Raw genomic sequence first — 11,037 nt, 5'->3', positions numbered from 1 at the left:
TATTCTTCAGGCTGCTTATGTTGACATCTGATGAAGTCCCATTCCAACTTCAGAGAGTGGCGCTTCAGGAACCTCTGGATCTTGGTCACATGGTGATCACGGTATGATTTCAAAGTAGTGCAATATGGCCCTGATGTGCTGCGGCATAAAGACGTAGCCTGTATACAGCGCCATCCCCACTACAGAAACCAGCATTGAATTGAACACAGTCCGCTCCCAGGGCTCCAACATGTAGAGCGCAGAGACGAGCAGGTACTGGTAGTAGAACCAGGGCATTTGTTTCCAGGCCCGCGCCAGCGCCATTCCATTCATGCGCTTTCCGCAATGAGGTCGATCGTCAGTCTTCCATTATCTTTTAATTGAATGTTTCCACAAACTTTTTGATGCCCCCCTTATGTAATCATATAATCTTTAATTCTTTGGAAACTTGATAAAATATTTTTCAAGAACTCATTAGTATTTTCTTATGTGAACGAACTTAAACATTAATTTAGCGATTTTTTTTTTTTTAACATTGTTGAGTAGCTTGTGATTGTTACTGAACCTTTAAAATAGATTTGTCAGTTAATTTTAATACTTTAAAATAGATTTGTCAGTTAATTTTAATACTTTCATGACAGGGTAACAAACTTTATATACACGACTTGCTCTTAGATAGCAAAGAATGAAGAATAGACTTCATGAATTTTGTGAAATAGTAACTGATCGACCTAAATTCAAATGGCCTAACCAGATGTGACACTGTGGGTTAATGCACTGGACTGCAAAGTCGGTTTGAACCACAAGGTTGGCGATTCAGGCTCATCAGCCATTCCTTGGAAACCCTATAAGGAATCGCTATGGGCCGGAACCAACTCGTCTTAACAACAACAACCAAGATTTTATTTTTACTTACTGAAAGTATAAATGATGAGCCTAGGGTAGTTTAAGATTGACAAAATGTTGGAAATTGGAAACATACGGTAATGGCTAAGTGGAGACTAAAGAAATCAGGTGCTATTAAAGCTAAAAGGCAGCTTGGTTGAGGAATATGTGCATTTTTAGTCAGATGTTTTCAGTGGATTTACTACAGACTCTGGTGTGATGCTGTGGGTTAATGTACCAGACTGCAAAACCATTTGAACTTCAAGGTTGGCTGTTCAAGCTCACCAGCGGCTCCTCGGAAACCCTATCCAGGGTCGCTATGGGTCAGAACCAACTCGATGGCACTTAACAACAACAACTACAAAAGAGTCCTAGTGTGGCGCTGTAGGTTAATGCACCAGACAGCAAAGTCGTTTGAATAGCAAGGTCCGTGGTTCAAGCTTACCAGTCGCTTCTTGGAAACCCTATACAGGGTCACTATGGGTCGGAATCGACTCGATGCTACTTAACAACAACAACTACAAAAGAAGAATATAACTCCTTCAGTATACTTAATTGGACTCTTGGTGTGGCACTGTAGGATCAGCACTGGACTGAGAACCACAGGGTCAGCAGTTCAAACCCACCAGCTGCTCCTCGGAAACTCTATACAGGGTCGCTATGAGTTGGAACCAAATCAACTTGATGGCACTTAATGACAACAAATGTACTTAATATACAGCTCTTCCTTGGATACCCTATACTGGATCTCTATGACTCAAAACGGACTCAACGGCATTTAACAACAGCAAAGCACTAGAATCCTGGTGTGGTGTTGTAGGATAAGCAATGGCCTACTAACTGCAAGGTTGGAGGTTCAAACTCACCGGTTACTTCTTTGAAACCCTGTACAGCGTCACTGCGTCTGAACTAACTCGAAGACACTTAACAACAACAACAGCAAAGCACTGAGGAGTTACACCTACCTTTGTCAGTTTAACCTGTAAATAAAAAAGACAATACAAAGCCGGTGTCTTTTATCTAGAAAACTATTTGAGATTGAAAAGAAAAGAACAACTTAGAAAGGAAATTATTTTAAATATCTCATGCATGACACATTTTCCATGGTTAATGCATGATTACTACCTAATATGTGCTTCCTTCCTCCTAGGATTCCAAGGAGACAGACATCCATTTTCTTGTATAAACAAATTCTTTGAGAATTTAAAAGATAAATCTGTTGCTAGTTCATAATGGTCTCTTTGGGGTTGCTGTGTTTTTAACTATCTCTGTTTTCAGGGATTTGAATCAATGAACCTACGGATCCACAGCGTTGTCTGAGCTGAGGGAGGATTGTAAACATAAGGAGCTTCGGTTAACAGTTGAAAAGCCCTGTCCAAGCCCATGGAGAATAAGAGAGATCATTACTAATTGCTCTGATGGGTGAGGATAAAGAGTGACTTCTGATGCAGCCAGCACAGGGGAACAGACAAATAAGGTCTCCAGGAAGCAGAAGAGGAACCAAAGACTGCTTGTGTGTCTGATCAAACCTTTTAGGAGAAAGAATAGGGAAATTGTGATATTGAGAAACCAAATAAATGTTACAAATGAGGCCTACTGGGGGTCCCAAAGGAAGCTGAATTCTTAATGAGCAGACAATGTGCTAGGTTAAATGAGTGATGCTTTTTTTGTTTTTGAATACTTCATGTTCAAAACTGGGAAAGTTTCAACATTAATCTCTGCAGAGTTGAAGATATCTGGAACTTTGCCCAACAAAAGTAAAAAATGGAGATTATTATTTAATTAAAATAGAATGTATCTCATCTCTGAGTGAAATAGAAATAACGCAATAACAGAACACCAATGTTTAGAGTTGGACAAAAGGAAAATCCAAGTACAGAAGAGAGATTGCTGAGGAGGCAGGAAGAAAACCAGGGGCATACCAATAAAAAAAAGAATTTCACAAGCTTGTGGACAATGATATCAAATGTTAAAACAAACTCAAGTAAAATGAGCCCAGGGTGGGGGAGAAAGAAGCAAACATTAAATCTGACTTTTTTTTTTATTATTACATTTTAGGAAATTGGTGGGGATCGAGATCTAATTTCTTTAGGCTAAAGAGATAAAAGGAAGTGAAAAAAAAAACAGCCCAAAATGCAGTTGTTCTTTGGTGTTAGGTAGGGAAGGAAAGGAGAACAAGAAGAAAGGAGGAAAACAAAAAATTGCATTGATTAGTTTTAAACTAAATTGAAAATAACTGAGTGTTTCTGTTGGCTGTGACCAAGGAGTAGAAAGAGAGAACGATGAAGGATACACTGCAAGTGTGTAGTATGAGGTTTGTTTTTTAAACTTTTTATTGTGAATTGAGTGAAGGTTTACCGAACAGATCATCAGTTTGATATTCAACAAATCATATCCTTTGCTTCATTTCAATTATTGCAACCCCCTCTATGTAACATCAGGTATCCTACTCCCTCCCTGTGATTCTTGTTTCTTTTCCACATTCTTTCCCATCCCTTCTAGCTTTGTCCTTAGGTCAGTGCTGCCCTTTTGGTCTTGAATGATTGGCCAGTCTATGGTGTACACACCTCACTAGTGTCATTGCCTGGCTGAAAATTGAGCTACGAGGTGAGTTCAGTTCCAGACCTGCAGGGTGACCAAGGGCTGGAGTCTTGGGTCCCTCCAGTGTCTTTTTGACCAGTAAGACCTGGTAGTTTTGTTTTGTTTTTTAAATAGTTTTGAGTTTTTGTTCCACATTTTCTTCGTATGGGTATTCTTGAAAAAGAACTTATTTGCTATCTGTTGAACTTATTCCAGCTGTGCCTGTTAGTTTATCGTCTTCTTTCTGTTTTGATATAATTTATAAATCTGAAATAGCTGTTTTTATTGTCAGTTTCTTTTCCTTTAGATTTTGGACATACAAGAATTATTTCCTTCCTAAATGTCCCTTCTTTTTTGTGCATACCCATTTGAAATTCAAATGTATCTCTCAACTCTCTATGTAATGGTTTGGTTTGTCTTGTTGGACTCTTTTTTCTTCATTGATATAGTTGAGATTTATTTTTAAGACTATTTTCTGTCAATCATTTCTCTCTTGATATACTACCTTTCACTTGATAATTTAGAGTCACAAAATAAAGTTGGCATTTATTGAGTATTTTTTCAGAAGCAATGCATTTGAATTATGGTGTTGGTGAAGACTATTGAAAGTACCAAGGACTGCCAGAAGAACAAACAAATCCGCCTCGGAAGAAGTACAGCGAGAAAGCTCCTTAGAGGCAAGGATGATGAGACTTGTCTCATGTACTTTGAACATATTGTCAAGAGGCATCAGTCCCTAGAGAAGAACATCATGCTTGGTTAAGTGGAGGGTCAACAAAAAAGAGGAAGACCCGTAATGGGATGGACTGACAGAGTGACAGCTACAGTAGTCTCAAGTGTAACAATTGTGAAGTGGGCATAGGACCAGGCAGTGTTTCATTCTGTTGGGATTGGGTGGCTGTGAGTCACAACTGACTCAATGACACCTAACAAAAACAAAAAGTATGTCCAATCACTGGGTTAAGCTTCATTTTGTTATCTGTAAATAGATTTGATTTATACTGCTGTGAAGCATACATGTAGAATACTTGGAACATCGTCTTATTTATGTTGTTAGTTGCTGTCTTGTCAGTTCCAACTCAAAGTGACTGTATGGGGTTTGCAAGGAGCACTGGCGGGTTGAATCACCAACCTCATGGTTAGTAGTCCGGTGCTTGTCCTACAGCACCACACCAAGACTCCAGTGGTTTATTGGATGCCCACCATTGTTTTTACCTTTGCTTCTTATAACAACCCTAGAAATGCTTTAAAATACAATTAGTACCTCCATTTTACAGATGAAGAAACTGAGGCTTCTAAAGAGTAACTTGCCCACGATTACGCAGCTAAATGGTGGAGCCAAAATTCAGATTCAGTTAGTTCAACACCAGAGCTGAGTTTTAAATTAGCAGCACTTTTTATTTAAAAAAAGAAAAGGAAAAGAGCTCTGCCTTCTTCAAAGTATCCGTACCCTCCCTTTCCTTGTTCATTACTAAATCTATGGGGTCATAGCCAATTTCTGCCATGATTTTAAAATCTTTCTTTTGTGTCAACATTATAATTTCTCTTTAATCATTTATCATTCATATTTTCCACTGTTCAAGGCTGCTCCACAGTGACATCATGGCTAATTTCCCCCATTATTTCATCCATGTTATTTGTGGTTTTCCAAGTAGCTGCCTGTTTGAAATAGAACATTGCTTCTTTTTCCTTGGTATTGGGTAGACTTATTTTGGATACAGTTTTATTTTCCTTTGTAGCTTCCTCATTGTGTACCTCGGCCTATTTCTTTTACTACCTTTTTATTCTGCTCAGACGACAGACACAACTCCTGATTCACCAGAACCTTCTTACAACTAATGAAAAGCTAATAGTATAATACTAACTGTACCTTAGAATAAAATAGAACCCTGTCAAATAGTTTTTTTTTTAAAGATTTTATTGTGAATTGAGTGTTAGATTACATGGGAAAACATCAGTTTTACACTTAGTGTTTTATTGCAATGGTTACAATCTCCTCCGTGCATCATCATTCAGTAGTATTTGCTTCTATTCCCTCGGTAATTTTTTTTTTTTTTTTATGTACACGAAAACATTCAGGAAATATAATTATTTAAACAATCAAAAGGCACACTCTGCAAGTCTGTCTCCTGGCTGCACTCAGTCTTTCTCTCGCCATGAGTTTAAAGTGCTCAGCTGCTCCATCTCTCCATGTCCTCATGTCGGCCTCCATCTCTGGTGTTGCTGCTTCTCTGTATAGGGTCCCTCATTCAGCTCATGCTCTTCTCCCCTGATGGTCATCGGCTACTCTGTTCCTGGACTGTCACTACTGTTAACCACTCCCCACTTTTTGCTGCAGAACCTCTACCTTTACTATTGTGACTGTCGCAATCTGTCATGGTAACAGTTACTCACTACTGAATCACAAGAATCTTATCCCTGTATCTTTTCACCAGACCCATCTAAACAAGATGTGAACTTCAATAGGCTTTTGTTTTTTTTTTTTCCCCTAATGTTTTATTGTGAATTATGTGACAGTTTACAAGGGAGAACATTAGTTTTACATTAATCCTATCTTATATCGTTTCATTGCCATGGCTACAATCCCCTCCATGCATCACCAACCAACCAAAGGGTATATACCCTGCAAACCTGTTCCCTGGTTGTTAGCACACAGTCCCTCTCTCTGTCTGGGTATAAAGTTCCCAGCCACTCCATCTCTCCATGTCACTGCTTCTCTAGGTAGGGTCCTGTTCTCCGCTCTTCTCCCTTGATGGCCCCAGGGTCCTTTGCTCCTGGACTGTAAAGTCAACCACTCCCTTCCTTTTGCTACAAAACATCTACCTTTACATATCCAACCCTCACAGTCAGTCCTGATAGCAATTATTCACTATTAAACCACAAGAATCTTATCCCCATTTCCTTTCACCAGCCCAGTCCAGACAGGTTGGAAACCACTCAGTGGGGATTCTACCTTCCTCTGAAACTAGGCTCCCTCTTGAAAGCTTATAAGCCAGTCACTTTGTGCCTTTGTAGCACCCTCATTTGGGGTAACCAATGTCTAAGTTGCCCATCTCTGCCAACTCTGTGTATTGAGGGGGTGGAAATGATCCTTGTTGTAAAGATTCATTCCCTCTTTTGAGGTTATAATATCCATTTTTGATAATCATTTTTAACAAGAAATCTTAAAAAAAGATTGATAATAAAAAATTAGTAATCAGTGATTAAAATTCTTATCTATAGAGATTTGATATAGAATTCAGACATATGTATTCAATTTATCCAATTTTTGATCTACTTCTTGGTGCAGTAGGATAAAGCACTGGACCGCAAGGTTGGTTTGAACTGCAAGGTCGATGGTTCAGACTCATCAGTCGCTCCTTGGAAATCCTATGCAGGGTTGGTCTGAGTCCGGAACCCACTCGACAGCACTCAACAACAACAACAACTCATTTAAAAACTCATTATAAGCTAATATGTTACATGAATATAAAGTACAATTTATAATCTGCACTAGAATCTGTATATAAGATGCTGTTAGAAAGAATTCTTCATTTGGATAATTACTCATGATTTCCCATCTGGTTTGGTTGGATAAGAGTCATGGCAGTTCTATTTATTACTCATTTTGGGTGAAAATTGGGTGAATATACAATTTTTTTTGGACTATATGTTTCTCCAGAATCCAGTAACTTTACTCCTCTGACCCTCTTTTTTCCTCCCTTTAGGTATATTTGTTTTTAATGAGATAAAAGTCATATATAATAAAATGCACCATCGTAACTATTTTAAAGTGTGTAGTTCGGTGGTTATTAGTATATCCATGGTGTTCTGTGACCATTACCACTACTTAACTTTGAGGCATCTCTATTACCCAGAAATGAAACCCTCGACCCACTAGCACTCACTCCTAAGTCTCTCCTCGTCCTCAAGCCCCGGGCACTCACTAACCACTAATCTGCTTTCCATTTCCTTGGATTTGTCTATTCTGGACATTTTATTTGGAATCATTTTTGTTTCCATAGAAAAACATAGGAAGTAAAACTAAACTCCAGACTTATTTATGGTCTGCATTTATCTCTCTGTAATTTTTTGCTAACTTGAGGTAAAATTCATATACATAAAATCATCCATTAACATTAAAAAGGTTAAAATGTATAGTTCAGTAGCATTTAGTATCTTCACAGTGCTGTCCCACCATCACTTCTGTCTTGTTCTGAGACATTTTTATTGCTCTCATAGAAAACTCTGGACTCCGGGTGTAGCACTGGACTGCAAACTGCAAGGTCGGCAGTTCAAACCCACCAGCTGCTCCTTGGAAACCCTATACAGGGCCAACATCACTATGAGTCAACGTTGCTATGCATCAACTTTACTTTAACATAGGAAACTCTATGCTTATTAAGCAATCCCTGCCCATTCCTCCCATGCATGCAACCTAGCAACGACTCATCTACTTTTTATCTCCACTGCTTTGCCTATTCCAGGCATTTAATAAAATGGAATCATACAATAGTTGTTCTTATGTGTGTCACTTTTTTTATTTGGTATAATTTTACTAAGATTCATCTATGTTGTACAATGCATCTATACTTCATACTGTTTTATGGCTGGATGATATACTACTAGTTTACGGGTATAGACCACATTTATTTATTCACTCATCAGTTGATGAAGATTTGGGTTGTTTTTATCTTTTGGTTATTGTGGATATTGCGATGAGCACCTTTGGTCTTGGCACCCTTGTTGGAAGCCAGTGAACCACATGTATTTATTTGTGGACTTTCCATTTTATTCTGTTGATCCGTATGTCCATTCGTATTCTAGAACCACTGTGGCTTGGGTACTGTAACTTTATATTAAGTTTTCAAATTGGAAAGTGTGAGTCTTCCAACTTTTTCTTTTTCAAGATGGTTTTAACTCTTTGGGGTCACTTGTAATCCCATGTGAATTTGAGGTTTTATTTTTCCATTTCTAATGGTGGTGGCATTTTATTTATAGATTGATATCGATAGTATTATCAATCAGGATTCTCCAGAGAAACAGTGTAGAATTGGCTCATACAGTTTTGGGGTTTGAAAGTCTGGAATCTGAGGGACAGCTCAGCAGAGGTTAGAAACTTAAGGCAGGGGTTAATGTTGTGGTCTTGAGACAGGCCTTCTTCTTTTTTTCTCTAAGTTTTTGGTCTTCAGACCTTCAACTGATTGGATGGAGCACACTCACATTATTGATGATCCTTTATGTAAAGTCTACTGATTGTAGATGTCAACCACCTCTATAGCTAGACATTAATGTGTCATCTACATTAATGTTTGATTAAATGACTGAGTGCTCCTGGTGTGGCATTGTAGGATCAACACTGAAGTGCGAACCACAAGGTTGACAGTTCAAACCCAACAGCTGCTCCTCACAAACCCTATACAGGGCCTCTGTGAGAACTGACTCGGCGGCACTTAACGGCAACATAGCTTAGCCAAAGGGACACTGGTGGCATAGTGGGTTGCACGTTGGGCTGCTAACTACAAGTTTAGCAGTTCAAATCCACTAACTACTCTGTGTGAGAAAGAAGGCTTTCTGCTCCCATAAAGATTTACAGTCTCAGAAACCCTTATTACTATCAGTTAGAACTGACTTTAGTGACACTCAACAGTAACAACATGGCTTAGCCAGGAGTCCTGGGGTGGCGCTGTAGGGTAAGTACTGGATTGTTAAACAAAAATCAGGAGTTCAAACCCACCAGCCACTCCTTCAAAAGCCTATACATGGTCACTAGAGTCAGAACCGACTTGATGACACTTAACAACAGCAACAGCCACCAAGTTTACCTAAGATGACACAAAAAAATAACCATCACAGGTAGTATTACCAGTTTAAGACTATTGAGCCTTCTAAACCATGATGAGCATATATCGTCTTTACATTTATATATTTCAGCAATGTTTTGTAGTTTCAGTGTAAGTCTAGCACCTCTGTGTTTATTAATACATGATATTGATTCTGTAATTTTATTTTAAGATTCTAACACCTCTGTAAGTGAAAAATCATATTCGTTAATGACTGAATATTGACATAGACAAAGGAGAGATATTTAGGAAAACGGATTTTTGTGACTGTGTGCTACATTTCCTTGTAACTGAGAAGATTGATAGAATCTGTGTTGTCTATAAAACTGTTTACTGGCTTGGTTCTTGTTTGTGATAGTTGACTTTTTTCATTTATTCCTTCATGCTATACTTATTCAGCATAGATACAGTGAAAGGTATTTAGCCCAAGGAAAAGTCTTAAAACTTAGACTATCCTCAAAGTGGCTAAATTGTGTCATGGAAAGAAAATTAGATGATTTATTTGAAGCTAAAGTTGTTGGCTGAGTCTTAACATTACTAAGTAACATTTTACTTAAGATCATGTCAGTTGCAGTATTAAACCTAGCAGAACAGATTGCACTGTGGAAGGGATTCTAATACCCCACTTTATGGTGATGAATACCTATTGCTGGGAATGCTCTGAAAGTAGCATAGATGGATTTAACAAATTGTGTAACCAGATTCTTTTTTGTAGTTACATTAAAGATTTGCCACCAAATATTATATAATACACATATACATACCAAACACATTGCCATCAAGTTGATTCTGATCAAGGTCTTAGAGACCCTATATAGGTGTTGCGAGCCTGTGAATTTTTGTTGTTGTTAAGTGCCATGGAGTCGGTTCTAACCCATAACGACCCAGTATAGGGTTTCCGAGGAGTGGCTGGTGAGCTTGAACATCCACCGCTGAGGTTCAAACCCACTTGGCAATCTAGCGCATTAACCAACAGCACCACACCAGGACTCCTGTAAATCTTTGTTAAGTGCTGTCCAGTTGGTTCTGACTCATAGTGACCCTGTATAGGGTTTCCAAAGAGCAGCTGATGAACTTGAACTACTGATATTTCAGTTCAGCACATTAACCCACAGCTCGACACCAAGGGACTGAAAGCCTTATCTTTCTCTTGTGAAATAGCTGCTGGGTTTGAACAGCTGACGTTGTGGTTAGCAATCCAGTGTGCAACCCACTATGACAGCAGGATCCCTTTGGCTAAGCTATGTTGTTGTTAAGTGCTTTCGAGTCAGTTCTGACTCACAGGGACCCTGCAGTTAGCAGTTCCCTGCTTATCCTATACTACCACACCAGGACTTCATATATAGATACATAGTAGGTATTAAGGATTGGGTGTTTTTGTCTTTTAAAATTTGTATTTATACATTTTTATTTGTATTTTAAAATCTGTGTTTGTATCATGAGACATATTTTATAACCTTAGTTAATTTACCATTATTGATTAGGGTTAGAAATGTATATTAAACATCTTCATGTGAACATTATTGATGATATGCTAGTTTTTATTTAACTGGATCTATTTATCTTCATTCCAGTTCTTTCTTTTAAAAAATATAGTCCGTAATAAAAATATTGATATCTAGCACGATCAAATGTCTAATTATTTTTTACTGGGTCAATTTTGTGGGGAGCTGGCATCTACATCCTTTTATAATCTGCTCCTCTTCTGTGTCCACCACTCGTCTGTCAGTTTGTCATACTGTGCTGCCTTGTGAGTTGCTGTGATTCTGGA

At 38.3% G+C, this 11,037-nt stretch overlaps 2 protein-coding genes across 5 annotated transcripts in view; one reads left to right on the top strand and one right to left on the bottom strand.

The window, feature by feature from the left end:
• Positions 1-312, bottom strand: part of LOC102834232 (serine palmitoyltransferase small subunit A-like) — a 3,914-nt gene extending 3,602 nt beyond the window's left edge. The window contains exon 1 of the mRNA XM_006834385.1: positions 101-312. Within this exon, the coding sequence (XP_006834448.1) occupies positions 101-312 (212 nt within the window). The remainder of the gene's footprint in view (positions 1-100) is intronic.
• CDK14 (cyclin-dependent kinase 14) overlaps positions 1-11,037 on the top strand; it is an 819,631-nt gene that overhangs the window by 234,204 nt on the left and 574,390 nt on the right. The window lies entirely within an intron of this gene.

The sequence above is a fragment of the Chrysochloris asiatica genome, unplaced genomic scaffold (assembly GCF_000296735.1).
Source record: "Chrysochloris asiatica unplaced genomic scaffold, ChrAsi1.0 scaffold00010, whole genome shotgun sequence".
NCBI classification, from domain to species: Eukaryota; Metazoa; Chordata; class Mammalia; order Afrosoricida; family Chrysochloridae; genus Chrysochloris; species Chrysochloris asiatica.
Note: the sequence above shows the minus strand (reverse complement) of the source record. Positions and strands in the feature narration are given on the sequence as shown.